General features: G+C 54.0%; 1 protein-coding gene across 1 annotated transcript in view; it reads right to left on the bottom strand.

The window, feature by feature from the left end:
• Positions 1-7,303: 7,303 nt before the first annotated feature.
• AGPAT4 (1-acylglycerol-3-phosphate O-acyltransferase 4) overlaps positions 7,304-22,818 on the bottom strand; it is an 84,328-nt gene continuing 68,813 nt past the window's right edge. Inside the window, exons 4-8 of the mRNA XM_021693626.2 lie at positions 22,252-22,405; positions 18,510-18,612; positions 15,901-15,976; positions 10,305-10,503; positions 7,304-7,853 (exon numbers count right to left, since the gene is read on the bottom strand). Coding sequence (XP_021549301.1) covers positions 7,759-7,853; positions 10,305-10,503; positions 15,901-15,976; positions 18,510-18,612; positions 22,252-22,405 — 627 coding nt within the window. The 3' untranslated portion in view covers positions 7,304-7,758. The remainder of the gene's footprint in view (positions 7,854-10,304; positions 10,504-15,900; positions 15,977-18,509; positions 18,613-22,251; positions 22,406-22,818) is intronic.

The following is a 22,818-nucleotide window of genomic DNA, read 5'->3' as shown; positions in this document are numbered from 1 at the left end:
AGGAAAGCCCAGTTATATTGTCTTCTACTGGCTATCAGCTTCAGAGCCAACACATTATCTGAGACCGAGGTCCGCCACTCCATTCACGGGTTCCTGTACAGAAGGGGGCGCAACCACATGCGCTAGAGGTGAGCCCTGGGTTGGGGGCCCTGCAGGATGGAGGATCTCCTTGCTGAGAAGCCCGAGGGGCTAACGGAAGGGCCACCGCAGATGCTGGAGGCCCCTTTAGAGTCTCCTATGGTCCGCTGGCAGAGGAGGCCGGGGGACAGTAGAGAAGCCTTGTTACTACGTGCTGGAGGCCGTTGACCTTTAAACCAGGACGCGCCAGTGCGAGGTCAGTGTTAAGTGCGGCTGAATGACGTCTTGACAAGGAAGCATCTTTTTCAGCATGTCAGCGTTTCAGCAGTTTTCTAAAATAGCCCAAGGTATATGTCATTGATGGTGTTCTTTAGCTTCTTTTCGCTATTAAATTTTTAAAAGATTGACCTTAGAGCTTCCTGAACTCTTTTGAGAAGCTTACAGACTCCCTCCTGACCCCTAGCAGCTGCCTCCAGGTGAGGAATCTCTCAGGCACGACGCACTCACCTTCCCTCCAGGGCACTAGATCCTCTCCAAGAAGTTAAGGGATGTGTAGACACTGAGAATTTTGTTAAGCTCTCAGTCCTTTCAAACAGCTTTTCGGGGTGCGATTCACACAGTCTCGGACGTGTCCGTTCAGTGATCGTCACAGTAGTTGTGCGGCTGTCCTTCCCGGTCCGCCTGAGAACATCCTGCTGGAAGGAAGCCCCGTGTCCATCTGCAGTCAGTCCCCACCCCTGCCCCTGGCCTTGGGCGACCCCTGACCACCTCTGTCTCTCTAGATTCGCCTATTCTGCACATTTCATTTAAGTAGAATTTCACTGTATGTGGTCTTCGCTATCTGGCATCTTTCACTTGGCATGGTATTTCTGAGGTCTGTCCACGTTGTAGCACACATTGGGACTTTATTCCTTTGTACATATGTGTTCCTTGCTACGTACTTTATTCCTTTGTATTGCTGAACGCTCCAGTGTGCAGAGATGCCACACATTTTATTTCTTCATCTCCTGGTTCCATTTTTTGTTTATGATGCATCATGCTGCTCTGAACATTCATAAGCAAGTCTTTGTGTGGCCAGGTGTTTTCGTCTCTCTTGGGAGTGGGACTTCTGGGTCATGTGGCAAATCCATGTTCAATATTTTAAGAACCTGCCAAATGGTTTCCAGTGGCTGCACTGTCCTGCATTCCCAGCAGCGCCATGTGAGGGTTCTCGCCTGTCTACAGTCTCCCCTGGGACTTGTCCCTGTCTTTTTGATGATGGCCACTCTACGTGAGATGGTAGCTCACTGTGGTTTTGATCTGCATTTCGCTCATGATGGTGAGCATTGTTTCTTGTGTGTGTTGGCCATTTATTTATTTCTTTGGTGAGATGTCTGTTCAAGTCTGTTGCCCATCTTTTAATTGGGTTGTTTGTCTTCTTACTGAATTATAAGAGATTTTTATACGTTTTGGATACAAGTCCTTTACCAGGGATATGATCTAGTTTTTTTCTCTCAGTCTGTGTCTTGTCTTTTTTCACTTTCTTAAGAGTGTCTTTTGAAGTACAAAAGTTTTTAATTTTGAAGTCTTGCTTATTAACTTGTTCTTTATTGCATATGCTCTTTAGATCGTATCTAAGAAAACATTACCTGACCCAAGGTCATGAGGATTCGCATTTACGTTTTCTTCGAAGAGTTTTATAGTTTCAGCTCTTAAATTTAGATTCATCTATTCATCTATTTTTAGTTAATTTTTGTGTATGAGATCGATAGGGTTCACTGTGCACTTGAAGGAATTCATTCCCCAACTCCAACTGTGGACAGGACAAAAGCGTGTGAGTCTCTACTCCATCCCTCACTGTCCCTGCTGTCCGCAGGCAGCTCAGGGAGCCTTGGCCTTTTGCCTCAGATGTGCTTAGCTAGCTCATTTTAGACCTGGCCTATCCTGGCAGGGTGTGGGGTTCTGTAGTTTTGTGATCTTATTTTGTATAAACTTTAAAAGTCCGAGCCATCCTGTACTAGTTCGTCAACTTTGTCAATATTCTCCACTGCTTTCCTTCCTCCTCATTTGCAAACATACAGATGGAATGGCATCCTGAAACTCCATCGGTGACTTCTGCTAATTCCCTGAAACCTCTGGGAACCATCTGGCTAAAGACTACAAACTTTAAGAAAGAGTGCAATTTGTGTCATTTAATTCATTTTTCAAATTCAAGGGGATGATTATTTAGCAATCCTAACTTTGTATTTATACTGCTTCCCTTAAAATTCAACAGAACAGAAATGCCAGAAATTTCAAAAATATCTAGTTCCTTGAACATGTAAATCAAGACTGTGCTTTTGTTTGAAAAAAAAAGTGGTAAAGGTAAAAATCATATGAGTCTTACTCAGTGGAACGCTTTACTCACACAGCCCTAGGAAACTTTTCTAGATACTGAAAAGATCTAAAGGTGCTTAATAACTGCTTTTCAGACAATTCAGAACCTTAATATTAAAACAGGACAAGGCTGCAGGGGCTGAGGACTGACTCGTTTGGAACTACTTATCCTTTCCTGGAGAAAAGCTTTGCTTTTTTTATTGCTAACTCTGAAACTTCAACATACTGACTGTGTAGAACATTCTGGATTTTATTTTGGCCTAATTGCACTTAAGAAAGGTTCTTATTTTTACTTTAGGAAAGGGCATCAAGAGAAGACAGGGCCATTTTAGTTACTGAAGCGCCTAAGTCGGTGCTCCGTTTACTTCGTCGGCCTCCCCTGAGCGCCTGGGGACTCGGTACCCGGAGGGGCCCGGAGCCCAGCCCTGCCCCTCCGAGGTGCCGCTCTGAGAAGGAGACCTACGCTAACTATTTAGAAGCTTCTCATACTCTGTTTCGGACACATTACCTGTCCGTGACAAAGGCTGCGAGGGGGATAGAATGTCATGGGTCAAGAGAAGCAGGAATATGTGCTTGGTCCTCTACTGTCCCCTCAAGTCTGCAGGACCGTTGTGTTAGGACAGACAGCCTTGAAACATCTGAAGTGGTTGGTTTTCGTTCACATTTGTGGAAACTCTGGAAATACTCAAACCCCAAGGCAGGGTGGCAGGAGTGCGTTAGGGATTGGGATGCTCGTTCATTCCTGGTTGATGGGTCAGGCGCTGTGCTGCTTGGGGCGCTCGGTGCTGACCGAGCCTTCCCCTGGGCTCCTTTCGGAGGGCGGAGGGGCTGGCCCTGAAAAGGGACTTGCCCTCTTGTCTAGCATGTTGATCAAGGAAGTAAGTTGAGCCTCATTCATCCTGGCAAAAAGAAATTAAAAAAAAAAATTGTTTTAAAATGTTTTTTGATTAAATCTCTGAAGATGCTTTTAGGAAATGCAGCCAGTCGTGTACGTGCACAGCTGCCGTGTCTTTCTGTGGGTGGGGAAGAACCCAACAGGAGGGGCTTCGGCGGCCGGCCTGGCAGCCCTGAGTGATTGCTTGGCAAAGGCAGCAGACGACCTTGAGTCTTGACCCTGGGTGGGGGGGGGGGGGTGTGTGTGGCTGCTGCACAGGCCAATGTGTCGACCCGAAGTCATTTGTCTTAAGAGCCTTCCCATTTCACAAACGCAGCAGCTACAGCCTGTCTCCTAGGGGGCCGAGAGGAAGGACACCCTTGTGGCACGGCGCTGAGCCCCCAGGGGGAGCCAGCTTTCGCCCCCAAACCTGGAAGTCCTTTCCCAGCCGAGGCAGTCCCCGTGTCTCATTCCAACAGGAGACTTTAGAACCGTTTTTGTTTGGAGGAAGAGCATTTATGAGAACAAGAGGCAGCTATGTGAGCAGCCCGCCAGCCAGAGCCTCATCCTTGCCGCCCCTCATTCTCCGCAAGCAGAGCGTGAGCACCGTTTCGGTTAAGGCTGTAAGACACACTTGTGGAAGGAGGGGAATACGGCCACCCAACGGGACGGCCTGCGGGACCCCAGGCGCCGGAACCCGGGACTCACCCTGCCGGTGTCCTGGGCCGCCCGGTCCCTGTGGTCTTTTCAACACAGGCAGCAGCTCACACGGCACTGACATTCCTCCTGTGGTCGCTCCGGAAACTGGCGGGCCCCGGGTATTTGTTCTTCTCACTTGAGCCTAGCAAATACGTGGATGGTCTGAGCAGTGCTTTGGGGCAAGCTGGATGAAACCTTGTGTTGAGCAGGGAACAGGTACCCTGCAGAATTTTCCCTTTTGTCCATATTTATGAGTAAGTCCTAAAGCCTCAGCAAAGCCGAATCTGTCTTGCATGGGGGCGAGCCGGACCACTGTTCGGCTCCATCTGGAGAGAACCCAGAAGCTGCCAGGGCCCCTTTTGGTGACTGTCACGTCATCCCTTCCTACATCACCCTTCCTGGCTGATTATCGTTGGATTTTACATCTAAATCACTGTCGTTCAGATCCACTTACAGGCATATTAGAAAAAGATTAATGTGTGTAATTTTTAAACACCAGTAGCTACTTGTACAAGGTTTTGCATGCATTTATTTAGAGAATACAGCAGTCAAGAGATAACTCCAGGGGCGACTGGGTGGCTCAGTCGTTAAGCGTCTGCCTTCGGCTCAGGTCATGATCCCGGGGCCCTGGGATCGAGCCCCGCATTGAGCTCCTTGCTCGGCGGGGAGCCTGCTTCTCCCTCTCCCACTCCCCCTGCTTGTGTTCCCTCTCTCGCTGTGTCTCTCTCTGTCAAATAAATAAATAAAATCTTTAAAAAAAAAAAGATAACTCCAGTACTACTATGTGATCACAGGAGAAAGGTTGTGTTCTCTCGAAAAAAAAAGGAAACAAGGTGAGAGACTAACTCACAGAGTGTGTTAGTTCGTCCTCCACGGTAACTCCTGTCCACTCAGCAGTCACCGAATCGGTCCACTTGCCCAGCTGCAAGCTGCGTTTTGGATGGCTGGTGTTTTTAGTAAAGAAAGTCACTCTGGGGGCTTGGTTTCCTACAAGTGCATCAGACTCCCTGCCTCAAAGCTTTAGGTAAGTCTGGGAAGTGGCCATCGCTCTCCAGAGTGCAGGAAGATGATTTTTCTCTTCTACGTTGGATCTCCGAGCTGGCTCTGAGCAGGGCTGACCCAAGCTACCATGAGATGAAAGTGTTAGGACACGAAGCTCTTTGCCCATGACGCACCTCCAGGGACTAACACTCACTACAGGTGGCTTAACCTCCATGGGGCTTTAATTCTGTAAGAAATCTATATCCTGGGAGGGTTAGGGGGTCCAGCGCTGGGTCTCTCCAGGGCACCGTGCTCATCTCTGCCATTACGGGAACAGGGGCAGAAGGGAGACCAGCTGCCCACACCTCCTAACAAATTGCTTCTTCGTGGGAGGGCCAGACAGCTGAAAAGATGGCAGGATGTGTCCCCAGACTACCACATTCTCTTGCAACCTAGGCAGTTGTGAGGAGCGCTGATGAGTTCTTTTCCCAGGGGAGTATTTTGCCTGCCTTCCTCCGACCTGGACCCACAGTGCTGGTGAGCAGCCTGCCTTTGCTCGCCTGTTAGGTTCTAGGGCCAAAGCTGGGTATATGTTATTAGCGCCCGATCACTGTATTCATGGGGGGAGTGACATATTTTTGGACACCTCAGGGTTGTTCCTGAGCATTTTGCGAAGTCGCAGCAGGGAGGCAGCTTTCTACTCTGTCATCCCTTCTGTGTTTAGTGCTTCAGGATTCGTAAAGCGTCTTCACATACATGGCCTCATTTTACCCTTGAAACAACCCAGGAGGCAGGTATGATCGCCCTCATTTTACAAATGGGGAAACTGGGACTCTTGAGGTAAGATGGCTCACCCAAGGGCTTAGACCACGAGTGAGCTGCAGAGTGCCGGGGCGGTGGGTGGGTGGGGGGGGGGGGGGCACGCAGCTGCGGCCAGGACCGACCCCCCGACTGCCTTGCTCGGCTCTGCTGTGGAGCAAGGAGTCCCTGGCGCAGAGCAGTCCCCACATCCAGGTGCAGGCGGACATACGGGAATGTGGGTACAGACGCCTGAGCTGCGCCCAGGGCCTGCAGTGGTCATCCCCACGCTCCTGCCCAGGAATCTCTGTCCTTTTTGCTCTGGGGGAAGACTGTGTTTGAAACCCACCTGTGGCAGGGTGAGCAAATGCATGGGCTCATCACCCCTGCTCTCAGGGATGCTTGCAAATGTCAGCTCAGGCTCTGGCCTCACCGAAACTCCCTTCCCACAGCTAAGCCAGATCTGTTTCTCTGTTCGCTTCTGCAGTTCTTGTCAATGGTACGTTATTATCCCTTCAGCAGAGAGAGCTTCTCTCGGGTGTTCTCTGAACTCCCTGGCTTACCTAGTTCCATTGTGCTTGGGAAACCCTTGGTGAGTAAATGAGCAAACCCTCTAAAAACGTGATTCTGAATAGTTTATGCCCAACTTTTGGATGGAAGTTTGTCCCTTCTTCTGTGAGCATAGCGACGAAGAACTCTGTCCCAGCAGCGTGTGGCTGTGCACAGGGAGAAAGCCTTCTGCTTACCTCGTGTGCCCCTAAATCCCCACCAGTGTGAATGCTATCAGTGCCTTGGCCTGAGAGGACAGCGTGTCCCGTAGCTAAATGTCTTCCGCCAGAGATATTACTGCTTGTCTTTCATGTTCTGCGTGTGGCCCCTTTGGACTGGCACAGTTTGCAGAGGTCCAGCATGTGGTCCTTACTCCAAAGAAGGCCTCGCGTGTCAAGGAGCAGCCCTCTTTCGTGGTGTGAGAGTCTGGGCTCCCAGAAGAAGAGTGGATGCCCAGGGGGTCCTCATACGCCGGTGTTTACTCTGGTCTGACCCTGCTCAGAGGAGTACCTTGGCTCCTGCACGAGCCTGTATTGGTTTGGGGGACCCAGGTTCTACCTGCTACTGAGATGAGCAGTGCACTTAAAGTCATTTCTCAAATGGCTGCAAGATGCCTGCCCTTTATTTTTCCGTTCAGGTTCTTCAGGGAATTGCCCACCCCTTCAAGACGTGGGCCAGGGAGGCTCCATTGCCAGCAGATTGGGAAAACCAAAGCTGCCTTACCTCTCACTACGTCCGACAGACGTGCTCAGCTCGTCCCCCAGCACCTGCCGTATCCCTTAACCGCCCCCCGCCCAGGTTCCTGCACCTGTGTCTGTGGCCGGGGGGCCCCATCCAGCACCCCGCCCCCCGTGTCCTGAGTCCACCCTGCTCCCTCCGGGCAGCGCTGCTGGGTCACTGCCTTCCAGAACCCCAGAACAACGGCAGAGGGCGGAACGGGAGGATGGAGCAGTCTGTGGAAACACATAGCACAGGGAGCCAAACAGTTTGTTTTTTTTGGAGGCATAATTTAGTCATCTTACCTAAAGCGCCTTTCACTCTTTCGCAATCCAGTACAGAAAACTCAGCACCAAAGAATGAAGGGGAACCCTCTGTTCCCCATCCCTGCCCTCCCCCTGTGCCTCAGATCCCCTCTGAATGATGACAAAATAAGGCTCACACTCAACCGCACATCATTCTGACTTATATGTATCCTTTCCCTTACACGCACACACACACACTCACACTCAAAAAGAAAATCAAAACCCACTTAAGCATTATGGGGGGGAAAAAAGATTTAAGAACATCTTCCTCCCCATCTGGCATGGAGACCAAACTGCCTTCCCAGCAGGGGCTCACCCCGCTTCGTCCCCGGGTCCCACTAAGGATGGCTGGCAGCGTCCACCAGTCCCCAAGGGCCCCTCCGGCCGCTCATGTGTCTGGGGTCAGTCGCTCCGTTTCTGCTTGCTGTCGATGTTGCCGTAGGCAGAGCCCTTGTCGATTTCTGTCACACCAATCATCCATCGAACTCCCATAGAAGCTGCAGAAATGGGAAGCGCGGGGAGTTAGGAGCCCCCGGGGGACTCTGCCGGGGAGAATGCGGAGAGGCCGGCTGTCGGCAGACCTCAAGCAGCAGCTGAGATCTCGCCGGCTAACTTGGGGCCCAGGGCATAATCCCGCTGGAGTTCTCCTGGAACATGGGCGTCAGACTAAGTGACATTAAAACAAACAGCGAGGCTGTTCTCTTGGTGGGTTTTAATCCTTCAACCCTTCGAGGTTGCTAAGCCACACTCCACTGTACACGAGGCTTACAGAATTCCTCTGCTTGTTATACTGGCCCCCAAGGCAAAGAGGATGCTTTTGCAAATGCAGGGCAGGAACTTAATAAAACACCCTTCAGCGAAGCTGGATAACCTACCAGGAACCTGGAGAGTGCAAGAGCCCAAATGTCTATGTAGTGTCCAGCTCTGCTCTTGGGGTAAGAGAGCTGTGAACGGGGAAAAGCCCCTGGCTCCCAGCGGGATGGGCCCAAACAGAGACCAGGAGGGACCCTCGTGAGCCCGGCAGAGCCACCAGGAAGCTGGACAACAGGGCCGAGGTCACACGCTGCAGTCGAAGCTGCTGTCTCGGACACGGCAGACTCGGTGAGCTCCTTCAGGGCAGGGAGCACGTCTGAGTCCCCTGAGGAGCCCAGCACCAAGCACATAATACACATTTCAGAGTGGATAAATGGCTGATAACTCAAATCTCCGCGTGCACAAGCATTGTGGTCTGCGAACCGTCCCTCAGACTCACGTGGAGCTGACGGGCGAGCACAGCCCAGCCCGACGAGGCCTGGGTGTCCCTGGGCCAGTTACAAACGGGCAGTTCTAGGAGGGCCTGTCCCAATACTAGAGCCACCATGCGGCGGCGGTGATGACACTGTGGAGAACCAAGGGGTGCGAAAGACATCGACTCCATTGCTCAGAGGCCTGGGAGGGGGAACGAGACCCAAATACCGACATCCCGGGCAGAGTGTAGTGAGGCTCACAGCTGATGAGGCACTGGTCTGTGGGCTCAGGGCAGTCAGCTCCTCCGAGCTGCCGGAGACCCTGTTCCGTGGGAAGGGTGTCCGGCCCCCGTTTTGGCATGCACTGCACACCTTCATCACCAAGGAGCCCCACTGAAGGCGGATAGGCTCAGTCTGCTCCCCTCCCTCCGGGGACCCCGACAACCGCAGCTCCTGGCACCTGGCCAGCACATAGCAGCCCTGGGGGGGGGGTCCTCTGGCCTATGTTGGGGGAGTTAAATTATTAGAAACGGGTTTTCTCCTGTACCCTCTTTTTTCTACACAGGGCAGGTAGTATTTTAATTTTCAGCATTAAAATACATTTTTCATTTTAAAAAAGATGACAGTAGGATCTACTTCGAGAATAGCAGCCAACTTGCCTATTGCAAACAGTCTAGAATTGGTTGGCTTGATCCAAAGGAAGGAGCTAGGTTTTGTGTGTTGTGAGGTGTGTAGGTGGCCACAATTTATTAGGTGAAAACTGCACTAGGGACAGTCCATCTGTGTGAATGTATTTATGCATATATGTCTGAGTCCAGAAGAAGGTGCACCAAACTGTTAATGATGATTCATCTCTGGGGCGTAAGCTCAAAGGGGAATTCTGTCCTGAGACACTTCCAGTTTTATGCACTTCTGTGTGTTGGCGTCTTCTGAGCATTCAGTCAGCACCTGTGTCTTTTGCTGGAATAACTGAGCTACGTCCATTTTAAACAAGCACACAGATCACTGCATACTTTGACTCCATGCCATGTCCTCTTGGTCTCAGGAAGGCAGGGCACACTCTGCCCGTGCTTTCCAGAGTCTCAAAGGAGGACACTTCCTCCTCAGACTCCAGGGAAGGGTACATTCCAGAGGGGCTGGCCGTGAAATGGGGCTGCCCCTCCCAGGGAATCCTACCAAGCTCCCCCCCCCCCGCCGGCTGCCTCACTTCAAAGACCAGCGGCAGTGTGCAGGGAACCCTGGGGCTGTGAAGAGACCGAAGTAGTCTGAAACTCCTGGTCAACGAAGTCGGTGTGGATTAATGCAAGGCTGCTCCCAGACCTTTCTATTCGATGCCGGGCAAGTGGCAACCGCCTTCTAGAAGCACTCGCACTTCCCCAGAGGGGCCGGGACCTGCTCTGAATGGCCAGGAGCCTTTGCCCAGTGCTGCTGGGCCCCGAGGGAAGGAATGATGAGAGTGAGCAGAGCTGAGCGGTCGCTGCTGCCTCGCCGAGCCCCAGGGGGAGCAACCACAGGTGAATTCCTCCAGGCCTGGGATTCTGGGTGTGTTTGACCGTGAGTCCTGCAAGCTAGTTTTCCCTGTCCGTCTGCAGGCTGTGCTTCCTGTTCCTAGACGCTGCGACACCTGGCACGACTGTACCCGCCCTTCTGCCTCCCTCTGTCCCCCCGTCAGATGCTCCTCACGGCAGCATGGCTGGGGCAGGGCTCTTGCTCTCTGCTTACCCACAAAGAAGACGAGGGCGAAGCTGGCCAGGGTTAGGGAAGACCCGCTGCTGATCATGTTGATGAGGAACCGGAAGAAAGGGTAGAGCAGTAGGGAGGCCCAGAACAACCAGTTGATGAGCGTCCAGGGCCGCCGGGGGGGCACCATGGCTGTCTCTGGGAAGGTGCCCGTCCTGTAGTACTCCTCCTGGAAGGCATCCTGGGGACAGAGAGGCGACCCTGAGGCACTTTGCTCGTGCATGACACCGCGCTCGTGCAGGCCCTTCCCGGGGCACCGGGGGCTGCTGGGAGCTCAGCAGAACCGGGGGGGGGGGGGCGGCCGCAGCACCACCCCAGCGGCATCTTGCAGGCGCCTGAGGGGTCTTCCCAGTACTGAATTTGGCGTCCCCTTCCCACAGTGACACAGAGGCGGGACGTCACAGCTCTGCCTCTAGCCCAGGCGTAGGAGCTCGAGCTTTGGTGCCAGGCCAGCCCTGGTCCATCCTAGTCGGCTCCTCGGTACTTACCTGCCTCTGGTCGGGTGGCCGGCCTCTGCGGCCCAGCTTCTGGTCGGCAAGAGGGGCAGTACTGCCTGCCCCCTGGAACAGGCCAGTGGAGAACGAACGAGACACCGAACCTGCCCTCAGTGAACGCCCGCAGAACAGACTAGAAGAACCCTGAGCCATGAGCTCGCCCTCTTGCACCTAACCCACGACAGCATGGCACTGCCCAGCAGCCCTGTGAAGTGACTGTCGAGACAGCCGGGTGGTCAGCAGGCCCCTGACCTGACAGGTTGGAGCAGCTTCTCTCATCGGTGCCCGACCTGAGATTAAATACAGGAGGCCCCCCTTGTCTGCGGATACCCTGGCTTCTGGACCACCAGCGGCCGCTGCTGACTGAGACCGTGGATGAGGGGACTGCCTGTCCCTGAGTCCTGTGTCACCGAGGAGCCTGCAGGGGTCTCGGTCGGGCACGGGGCGCACCAGGGAGCCCCGAGGCCGGGCCTGCGCAGCGAGCACCCTCCAGTGGCTCCTGGGAGACCCCAGGTGCTGCTTGGTGGCCATGGGAGTGAGTGACACCACGGGGCCGGGCGATAGGCAACAGGGCCAGAGAGACCCACACCAGGATAGCAGCACCGTCCCTGGGCACCGTGTGGCATGGGGGCTGGCGACTGGCAGCCACGGGGACTTTGCCCGCTTCTAAGTATCAGCAACAAACTAAAATATCCTGAAAGCATCCTGGGGGCTGACCGCGTGCACGCTGAACAAAACCCATCTCTGGGTCACGTGGGGCCCCCGTCAGAGCCTGGTGGTGTTCCAGTTGTCCAGAGTCGAGTTTCCTGGAAAATGAGCTTCCACCTACCTGGAACTCACACCCGAGGTGCCCAACTTCTCCCTTTAACAGCCTGAGAGAGCAATCTCTAAAAGAGACCATACTTCTCTTTTTTCCCCAGTCAGGATGTACTGAGTAATATGCTTTTGTCACCACGGAGAGTCATTATTAAAATGAGTCCCCAGAGCCTGTGGCTGACGCAGACAACCTCTGGGGAAGCGACAGTGACCTGTCCAATGCCCAGAGCGACGGCCCCTCACTTTGCCAAGGCCAGCCATGAACCTGGGTGATTTTTCTCATCCCAGGGTACAATAACAGGAGCCCAATAACTCGGTAAGGGGGGTGCTCCGGGCTGAATGTTTGTGTCCCCCCGGAATCTCCATGTGGAAGCCTAATCCCTGGTGTGCTGGACTCGGGACACTCTCAGGCTCCTGATCTGGCCCCCGAGCCCGTGAGATTTACAGGCCACCCGGTCTCTGGCCCTTTGACATAGAAGCCTGACGGGACTGAGACGGGAGGGCGTACTTCCGGGCCTTTAAAAAACAGCTTTATTGAGGTGTCATTTACATACCATCAAACTCCCCCATTTTAAAAACGGGCCTTTTTTTTTTTTTTTTAAATTCTTCTGCTTAAGAGTTTTGATAGGTACCCGTCTACTGTGATGTTTCTTCGGGGAACCTGTCTGCTTTTCCCATCTCGGGCCAGAAAGACACTCGCTAAAGCCAAAAGTTATTTGTGCCTCCAGCAAGAGGAAAAAGCACCCCCTTTCCTAGGGGTCCGAACTCATTCACTCCAGAGTTTTCTTTTTCTCTGTTTTGCTTAGAAAACTGAATCTCTCCCCAAGACCCCTCACTGCCCCCCAGGGACTGGTGCCGTAGCCCTTGCTGGCCTTCCAGGGGCGTCACTGTGGCTCTGTGACCTGCAGGGTGGGACAGGGAGCGCCTGGCCGGGGCCCGATGTCCGCTCCAGCAGCAGGACGTTCCTGGCCCCTCCCGGCCATGTCACGTCCTTTGCAATCAAGTCTGCCCCACGGGGAGATGGCCGGGGTTAATGATGCTTCCATTTTTTGTTGCCATCTGTTAGCATAGCGTGGCATAGGGTAAGTTGGAATTGGGGAATGTGTTTAGTGAAAGGGGAGTTTGTTTCCAGAAAGAAATCTCAACCCCGAAGTCTAAAGGGGGAGATGCTCCCAACAAAGGACAAACCCCTGAGTGCTCAGAGTCTGCAGCACATAACCGAAGCCCCGAGACGCGGCACCAAAGGCCAGGCCGTCCTCAAAGAGCTGGACCGGCTGGCTCCGCAAAATAAAATGTCTTTGCTAAGTCCCTGGGGGAGAAAGGAGGGAGGGAGGGGAAGAGGGAAGAGCAGAGAAAGAAAGAGAGGGACAGGAGGTCAGAGCTGGCTCCTCTGTCAGCGGGCTGGGGCAGGAGGGACCCTTCAGAGGACAGCGCTCCCCGTGCAGGCAAACCTCAGGCCGGAGCGTGTTGTGTGCAAAGGACTGCACCACGGGGCCCAGCCGGAGATCCTGCCGCCACTCCAAGGAGCAATGCCCTCGGGGTCCATGCAGAAGCCATCGCCAGCGTGGAAAACCCTTCGTTCTTGTGCTTGAAGCATTTCCTGCTGGCTTCTGCACCCCACACAGAGCAGCTCCCAACCGCGGCCCCCGTGGACCCTCCACACCCACAGGACAGCTTGGACGCCGCTTCCTTCACCCGCTTTTCAGCGTGCACCATTAATGGCTAATTCCTCATCCCTTCGGCAGACTTCAGACTGCCAGCCAGGGGAGTAAGGAAGTAACAAGTCAGAAATGAAAAGTCAGAATTGGTTCAAACCATATCATGGGGTAACCATGATGGCTCAGGGGAAAAGCGATTTGGGCACTGCCGTTGTCCCCAAAGAGATCATGTGAGGTCACGGGTGGTTTCCCGAAGCCCCCACCCTGCAGCCAGCGGCGGTCCTGGATGCTGACAGGTCATCAGCGTTGTGCCTTTTCTAAACGCTAAATCTGTTCCACTTAAAGGATGGCCCCGTTTTCAGAGATGATGCCCTTCCTACTTGAGAGTATTAAAATGGCAGTGGTAGATAGTGGATTTCTTTTTATGTTCCTGCCTGAACAGAATGAAACTTTGCCATGTCCCTGTTTGGCCGCCCAGCACCCCCTCCCACACTTTGCAGACACTTTACTTGTCCGTGAAAGCAAAGCCAGAGAATTGCTGCCCTGAAGTCCAAAGCTCAACGTCAGCAGAATTGTCTTTCAACACCATACATCTGAAAGGTGACGCTTAACACAGAACCCCACTTTGGCAAGCGTGGTGGGACACCGGGATTTCTGGTACACAAAGTCTCAGGCCCATCGAGGCTCCTGAGGGGACAGGGCTGCCACAGAAACGACAGGATGCTGGGGTTCCTCCCTGTCTGTTCACAGTTCCTCTTGGAGGCACCGCTGACCCCTCCTGCTCACTGCTCAGGTGGCCTCTCCGGGGAAAAGGCCAGCCTCCCAGGTCTGCTCATAGACATGGCCCGTAGGGAGATGGGAGCTGGGCATGTCATTCTCTGAACCTCAGTTTCTTTGCACCAGATGATCGTTTTGAGAACCCCTTCCAAACTGAACCCTATCATTTTAATGCATATGTAGTTTAGAGAAAAGCCTCTGGAGAGACCTCATCAGGAAGGAGAGGTGGCTCTTCGCTGAACACCCAAGTGGTTCGGGTCACACAATGGCCACCAGTCTCCCGCCTCAACACAGCAGAGAACGGGCCCATGGAGAAAAACCTCCTTTGCTTTGGTGGGTTTGAGGCCCGCGTTTGTTAGATTTGTTTGTGTGGTTCTTTACGAAAGCATTCCTTTCCGAGGCCTTAGCGCATTTTTCTTCTCGCTAATAGTGACATGTTGTATACTGCCCAGATGATTAAACCAGAAAACAGCACAAGGAAAAATGCCGCCCCGTGCGTGAAACCAGAGGAAAAGAATATATATCGTTTGCGTGTTTCTGTCAGGCCCAGGCCTGCAGCAGCACAGAACCTTCCTAACTGGGAACCCCGTTTAAAAGCATCCGCAGTACGTTTCCAAGCATGGGCCCACAGGCCATGTGTCTGAGGCGGCCTCTGAGAAATACGCATTTCTAGGCACCCCCGAACCTACGGGGTGAATCTCCGAGGCTGAGGGGGCTGCACGGTCCCCGCTCTGTGACAGGTCCCTGTGTGCTGTTTGGAAGAGGAGACTGGATGCCTATCCCTATACCCGTCCAGAAATGACCCCAAAATGGCAAGTTCTGCAAAAGTGACTTTTTGGGAACACAGGAGTGACTTCTTGCTGTGAGAGTATCAGGATCTTGATCCCCAAACAGCATATTTGTAAGAAGTCTCTACTTAATCTGATGGTGGTAATCTGGGGGTCTTTGGGGCCAAAACACATTCTCAAGGGAAGGATTAGAATGCTTATCCAACTGGAGCAGACAGCCCATAAAGTTCCGTGTGATTATCTTCCCTAGCGGAGTGGGGAGAAAAAGACAGCACCTGCCAACCGGTCTGTATTTATGGAATTCAGCACCAGGAAGTCAGTATCCTACTCTGTGTACTCGATTCTAGGCTGGTTTGGCCTTAAAATGCATGATGAATCAGAAATAAGTCTCTATGGGCAGCAAGACGTGGTCAAAAAAACGCCTTCCTCACTAGGTGGGTGCTAACCTTTTCTCCTTCATAAGATCAAGCAGTTAGGGCCCTAAGAGTGCGACTCCCTCTGCCCCCTGCACGTGTCTGAGGAGAGAACCCAATGAAAGGTAAGGCCCTGCTCAGAGGAAGGAAAGAAGGTGTGTGCGTGGCGGAGGGGCCTGGGGGGCTGCTGAAGAGCTAGAGCACAGCCAGGAGGTGGGGGGCACGGGGCCAGAGCAAACCCAGCAGAGGCGGAGTCTTGCAAGCCTCCATCTTGCCTGTGCTCGCGGTTTTGAGACCCTACAGGCAGCCACATTATAGGTCTGAGGCCATCGGGATCATCCGCATCGCTGAAAGAACTCTACCCCCCAAGAACCAGAGGCTACTTTTGCTAAGTAGACACGGGCTGTTGGGGGCCATCACTTTTCTGTCCACTACACCCATCATCCTTCCCATGAAGCCCCCTTAAAACCCATCTTGCTATAGTCTTCCCCCCCGCCAAGTAGAGCATCAGCCCCAGCGTGGCTGCTAACTGGGGTGTTGCCACTATCGGATCCCAGGGCCCCCACAGTGCACCCACAGCTGCACCTCGAAACGGGTCCTGGGATCCCGCACAGCCAGCCTGCCGCACTGACCTTCTCCTGGTAGAGTTTGTGGAGCCAGGCTGAACACTCGTCCTCCTCTTCGGGGACTTCTTCTAGAGGAATCCGCCTGCAAAGCAGAGAGCAGCTGGTAGGGAGGCGGCCAGCGCCAGTGCCCCAACCACGGTTCGTAACGATGCTGGACATCCCCAGGCTTTACTGAGGGAGCCTGGGTCTTGTGGGTGTGCGGACGGCAATTCAGTTGACAGACAGGCAGAAATTCATACCCATATTGGGGAGATCTGGGCCCAGATGCAGTGCTGGTCCCTGAAGGAAGGGCCTGTTCTGGCAGGTTCGGGGACTCAGGCGGTGTCAGCTGAGGACTCCTGCCTCTCCCTAGCCTCCCTCCCGACCTCATGGAGAGGCTCCAAACATCTGGGGTTTGCCCCTCCGAGAGAGGGCAGTTTGCCCCATTTGCCGCCCGTTATACTCCGACATACACAGAGTCTACACATAGCTGAAACCGTGCTGGTGCTTCTCCCCGCCGGGTAATGACTCCATACAGTGGTGAATGAAGTGTCTCCCGTCCAATGACCGCTTCGGCCTCTTGGACAGTGCGGAGGCTGATGTGCTGCAAGGGTCTGGACAAATAGAAGGCCGTGTATCTTGGGGAACATGGAGAAAGCAGGGGACCCGGTCAGGCCTCGTGGCCCTTTGCTCACCAGAAGTGGATGAGGTTCGAGGGTGGCTCTGGGGCCACCTGCCAACAGCCCCCCTGAGCAAGGGGGGTTCAGTAGACCACATTTCCTGTTACCCTATTGCAGATCTAGTTCTGTCTGTCTGCAGGTTGCTGGCTTTTGTGACCTCCAGGCATATTTATTCACCCTGATGTTGTGCACAGGAAATTCTGCATCCCCCATGACAGCCATGGGGGGCTTCACATCCCTCTCTGGCTCAGGACTACCTTAGTCATAAGGTACATTTTTAGGACGTATCCATCACACTGTAGCCTGTTAAGAGAACGTGGGATTCCATCTTAGAGGCTGTATTGTACGGGGCTGTTTTCACACGATGAAAAATCACCCCGTAAACTCCTCCACGTCCTCCCACGAATACCGACTCCTTCGCTCTTTCTGGCTCACTCTGGTTTGGAAGCCAGATGTCTAACTGTGTTTCTTGAAAAAGGATAGGGAGCCTGCATACTGTTTATTTGGATAGTAGGCGTTTAAGGCCCTTTCGCTCTTTTCAAGAACTTCCTTGACATTCCTGCGCTTGCTGTTTTAATACTTTGCATTGAGGTAAAGCACGAGAAAGCCTGTTCCCCTCTGAGGGGGTACCTGCGCCGTGAGGACAAGTGTGTGGAGAGGCACAGTCTTGCCCTCAGGCCAGGAGAGCACCAGCTTCTGTGGGCCCACGTGGTATGGTTTTGGCTGTTTACACCTCATTCCTACACGTGCTCCAGAGAAGCAGTTACCTGAGAGGCGGCCTAGTGGGTACGATGATCTTGAATAGTGCTCCAGGTTTCCCCAAATAGCTGGGGCCCAGCTGGCCCCTGAGTGGGGCTCCTGCCAGGTGTTGATAAGAGCTCACAGGGCAAAGCCTCCTTTACACCTGGGAGAAGGCTTCCCTCCGGAAGGTTGGTTTTCCTGCCCTCATCTGCCTTCAACTGCAGAATAAGGTAGACTGTCCGCTGTGGCATTAGGAAACAGGAATAATTAGGATGCTTCTTTCCTATTTGTAAGGGGGAGCCAAAGTCCTCTCCAGCTAGGAAGCTATTTAATTCAGGCTGTCAGTCCATCAAAACATCTCTCCTGGAAGGTCTGAGCCCTTCTTGCAGCCTTGTGGTGACGATCAGCCACTGAATTTACATCGTCCTGTGTTGTCATACTTCAGTATCTGTAAGGTCTTTTTTAAAAGAAATCAGAATGTTCTAGAACACTTGGCTAGTTCTCCAAGAGCGGGCACGTCGGATCATCTTGGTTAGCCTTCTGGGAAGACAACCTAGTGTGAAGGAAACCAGCGCCATCCCTCAGCCCTGTCGTGCTGGGTTTTATGTGTGAGTCCCAGCTGGGTTTTACTGTCTGCAGTATCTCTCAATTATTTCCCGTTCATCTCGATGACATTGCAGGAGACCAGGGTGAGCCCCGTTCTGTAAGCTGATCCAGCGGGCCAAGAGAACGGGTTTGTCTAATACCTTGTGAAATCTTTTCAATAAAATCATAATAGCTTGGGATATAACACATAAGTAAGATACTGCTAAAATGTTCTCCATTTGTTTCTAGACCTCCTTATAAGTTTTACGTGTTCTTATCTGTATATATCTGTATGTAGCAAACACATCCTCCAAGAAAAGGGGTCAGTAAAATAATCTCTTCATACTCAGTCTCAAAATGACTCTAAAATACTATCTTCCATCTGTCCAACCTGAGCTCTATGATGAGTATGAGTTGGTCAGAGAGAATCAGAAAGTAGAGGCTTCCCTGATTATTGACATTAGTGCTGTGTGTCTTGAGTTCAACACAGACTGTGAAGTTCATTTCATTACAAAAGGCAGACAAGAAAATACAAAACAGACTTCCCTGGAAAGAGGTCTGTAGGCCATTTGTGATTTAATTACTTTGATGGGCGCTCTCTGTTTTGGAAAGGAAATGGAACCAACTTACCTGACATATAAATCGGCATGATATTTCTTCCCATTTAGGACCCCCAACAGTGTTGGATTTTCATTATTTCTGAAATTGAGTGTACAGTCATATACAGCTGAAACTATAAAAAAATAAAACAAATACAAAGCAGTATATAGCGTGTGAACCCAAGTCTGTTTTGTAGATACACACATTGGAAAACAATGATGAAATTCGCTAACTGGTTATCTCAGGATGGTGGGATGACTGGGTTCTTCCTCATGCTTTTCTATACTGTCCAAATGCCCTACATTGAACACACATCACCTTTTGTAACCAGAAGAGCACACTACAACTCAGTAACTGAGAACAGAGTGATTACTGGGGTCAGAACAGTTTGAAGCAATACTGCAGTGTCCCGTCTAGAAGTTTTGCAACAATATCTAGACAGGTATCAGTCATTAGATCAGTCAGTCTAGAGCACACTATCCAAGGATGCGTCTGAGTTTATGGCAGTGTAACCATTTTACGAGTGTTTCTCCCCCTAGAGAAGTAAGATAGCTACAAAACTAGAATAAGATGCTGGAGACATCTTAAGGACTTGAACCAGAGTCCGTTGAAACGTGGCTAAGAAGCAAAGAACGTGTGATGTGAGTGCATCTGCCCAACAGTGAGCTGACCTGTCAGCAAGTTACGTCAGCATGGAGTGCTGGGGCCGCGGGGCCTGGCCCGTGCTCCATAACTGCTCAGTGGGTGGAGGGGTGCAGAATGCATGAAGGACCGTGAGTGAGCAGAAATACAGCGTGCAGACAGGACAGCAGGACGGGACAGTAGAAAGAACACGAGTTTTGAAGTCAGCCTGGTGCCTGGGGGACCCTCTCTTCGACGTGCCATTCAGCCGCCCTGAGCCTAGTTCCCCTGGAGAAGGGGACCCACGATGCCTTCCTCATAGGCTTGTTGAGCTGGCCAAAGTCTGCACTTCCCATGGGGCCTGGCACACCGTGACAATAGATCATGAGCCCAGTACTTTATGGAGAGCTTGGCATATGTGCAGTTACTATGCATAAAGCGGGTGGATGATAGGAGGGTCCGACAGGAGGGTCCTCTCGGTCTGGTTGGGGATACGAAGAACCAAGATTCAAAAATCAGAAAACAACTGTCCATTTTCTTCCACCTGCTGCCTGGCCGCCAGGTGGGGTCTGCAGGAGGCGCCCTAGCAGCTCCTTAGTCTTAGCTGAGGAGAGGGGGGTCTCTCCTGCTGTCTCGCAGGAATGCCGGGGGTAGCTCCCAACCCCCAGCAAGCTAGACCACTGCCCCTTCCTGTCCTGGGCCTGGAGGCTGGCTGTCTCCCTGGTGGGGGGAGGCGTCACTCTCCACGCACAGAGTGAGGCTGCTGGAGAACAACCTCCATGTTGCATTTGGCAGGCATTATGCTAAAAGGCACTCAGGCTGTATGCGGTGTGGCAGGTGGGGTCACAGGGTCTGAGAGCAAGAAGGGGTCACGGAGCTCATGTAGTTCAGTGGGTTTCCAACCTCCTTCCTTCAGACTGGCTCTTACACAGGAGCCTGATGTATATACAACAGAAGTGGGGTTACTTTGGTCAATCAAGGACCGGGGGTGGGGGGCAGCCACAGGGGTTCCCCAGAGGACAGCCTAAAAACTAATGATTTGCACAATCCCCTTCTTTTCCAGAGGGGCAACCCCAAGAGAAGTGTCTTGAAGTGATAAAACGGCCCAATGACATCCACCTGCCTGCAAAGCCCTTGAGAAGGAGGGGAGCCCGAGAGCCCCTGGCCCCCCCCGCCCCCCCCAGGGGGCAGCCTGGGTGTGAGCCCCAGCCTCGGTGTATTAGCTGAGCCACTCAGAATAAGTTCCTTAAATTCTCTCTGAGCCCCAACTTCCTCATCTGTATATTGGAAGTAAAACAAAGTTTCCTTCATTGGATCTGGCCCACACACTCTGGCCATGCCAGGTGGGACGAGCTTGCCCTGGGGGCGAATCCGAAGTGCCCTCGGAGGGCTGGCCCCTATGCCGGGGCAGGGGCCACAGCCTGCCCGCCCGGTGGCCTGGACTGCTGCGCCGGCCGGCGCAGAACCCACGGGAAACCCAGACCCAGAAGCGGGGCACCCCCACCAGGGGGCGAGGGTGAGGCGAGCAGGCTCAGCGGGCGGCTCCTCCCCACGGCCAACGTTTGACCGAATGTCAGTGCCAGGCCTCAGGCCGAGTCCTCTGCCTGTTTTCTCCTGTAACCCTCCTTGCAGCTCTCGGGAAGTGTGGCGAGCTGATGCGCCCAGGGTCACACGGCCGGCATCTGGTCGGGTCTCCCGGCTCGCTCGGACCCCGCTGGGCGGTGCAGGATGCAAGCGGCTGCGGCCTGGAAGGCCGGAGGAGGGATGGGCGACAGGCCGGCGACCTCCGCCCGGGGTCGCTGGGGTCAGGCGGGCCAGGGGCCGCCGGGAGCTCCGTGACAGGCCCGTTCTATCTCTGGGGTGAATGCAGCGCAGACAGCTGGGAGGCCGAGCAGAGGGAGCTCAGAGCCGCAAGGTAGTGCGCGGGAGGCGGGCTGCGGGGCCGCGGGGCTGCGGAGGGCTAGCAGGGTGGTGTCGGGGCAGGAGGCAACCTGGCTCAGCTCGGGGCGGGGGGTGGACGGCGGGCGGGGCCGCACGGCATGGCTGGGGGGGTGTCTCGGGGCACCTGCGGGGTGGGCCCCCCCCGCGGACGTGCTACCCGGCGGGTTCACGGCCACGGGCTCGGGCGGGCCCAGAGGAGGCGGGTTTACACGCGTCCCCGCGTGCGGGCAGCGCCGCAGGAGACCCCTCGCCCGCCGCTCAGATCCCTTGGCTCACAAGAGGGAGAGGAGACCTGGGGGCGCGAAGACAGACGACCGTGTGCGGACAGAAGCTGGGTGACCAGCCGCCCAACTCCCGCCAGGGCGGCATCCGGCCCCCGGGAGGGGGGGTGGGGGACGTGGGGACACCAGTGCGACCTGGGACCTGCCCTGAGCCCAAGGCCCGCTGCCCTCCCGGCCTCCCCCGGGCTCCCCCGGGGCCTCATGGGGCCAGAGGAAGGTGGGGGTTTGGGAGGAGGGCGGGCTGCCCGGGAGAACGAGGAGCAAAGCTCGTGCTGCCAGGCCCAAGCGCCGAGGATTTAAGGTGAGACAGAGTCCTGACAAGAGACTGGAAACAAAAGCTGCTGCTTTCTGATTCTCACCCACGGGGACCCAGGGCTCAGGGCTCCAGACTCAGGGGGGTCAGCGGGCACAGAGGGTAAGGTCACGGAGTTCATCAGCTGGAGGCAGCTGGGGCCAACCCATGGGCAAGAAATGCCAAACAAAGCAAAACGACGCCAAAACCCTGGGCTAACGAGGTGTGGGGTCAGGCTGAACCCGGGGAGGACCCAGGGGAGGGAGGACCTAGGGAGTCCACAAGGTCACCACAGCCTTGCAGTTCCAGTGCTGAGCATTAGAGGGCAGTGTTTGCTCAGCGTGCGTGTGTGGGGAGTGCGCGTGCCTATGAGAGTGAGTGAGTGTGTGTGTGTGTGTGTGAGAGAGAGAGAGAAAGTGAGAGTGTGTGTGTGTGTGTGTGTGTGTGTGAGAGAGAGAGAGAGCGCCAGCAGGCAGCGGCCTGGATCCTAGCTAACCATCCTTTGTGCCCTGTTTGCCCTCCTAGCTACCAGCCACAGTCAGCTGGGGAGCACTGCCAGGGGAGAGCTATTCAGACTGGGGTGCTGGGGTGCGGTCTCCTTGCTGCAGGGGGCAGGGGATACCGGGCTCTTCCTTACCTACATTTCTCAAACTCCTCACGGTGATGGCGAAGCCTTTGGTGCGTGGCAGCAGGTGGTACTTGAGGCTGGGCAGCCCCTTGGCTTGGGCCACCTGCATGCTGATCTGGTGCTTCTTCTCCGTGAACCGAGTGCCCTCACAGTGAATCAGGAACTGGAAAGAACAGCGCAATGGTCACACACAGCCCCCGGTCCACGTGCGGCCCTGGGTCACACCCATTCTGAGTCACACGCGCCATCCCCCATATACCGTAGTCACATGCAGTCCCCCAGGAGCCCTTACGGCCAGAGCAGGGATGGCCCCTGGCAGCTACGCCAGCCCCTGACCTCGGGGTGCAGCCCAGAGGCTGGCCTTCCCCTCTGCGCCCACAAGAGCTGTGGGGACAAAAGTTTACCATCTGAGGATAGTAGAGGAGTGAGCGTATGTGTGCGTGAGTCTGTATGTGGGTGTGTGAGCATGAGAAGAGCATCTGAATGTGAGTGTGACAAGAATAGCCTGTGTGTGTGTGACAAGAGCATCTTGAGTGTGTGTGTGACAAGAACATCCTGAGTGTGTGTGTGACAAGA

The sequence above is a fragment of the Neomonachus schauinslandi genome, chromosome 8, assembly GCF_002201575.2.
Source record: "Neomonachus schauinslandi chromosome 8, ASM220157v2, whole genome shotgun sequence".
Taxonomy (NCBI): domain Eukaryota; kingdom Metazoa; phylum Chordata; class Mammalia; order Carnivora; family Phocidae; genus Neomonachus; species Neomonachus schauinslandi.
The sequence above is the reverse complement of the archived record's forward strand: the minus strand, read 5'-3'. Positions and strand labels throughout refer to the sequence as shown.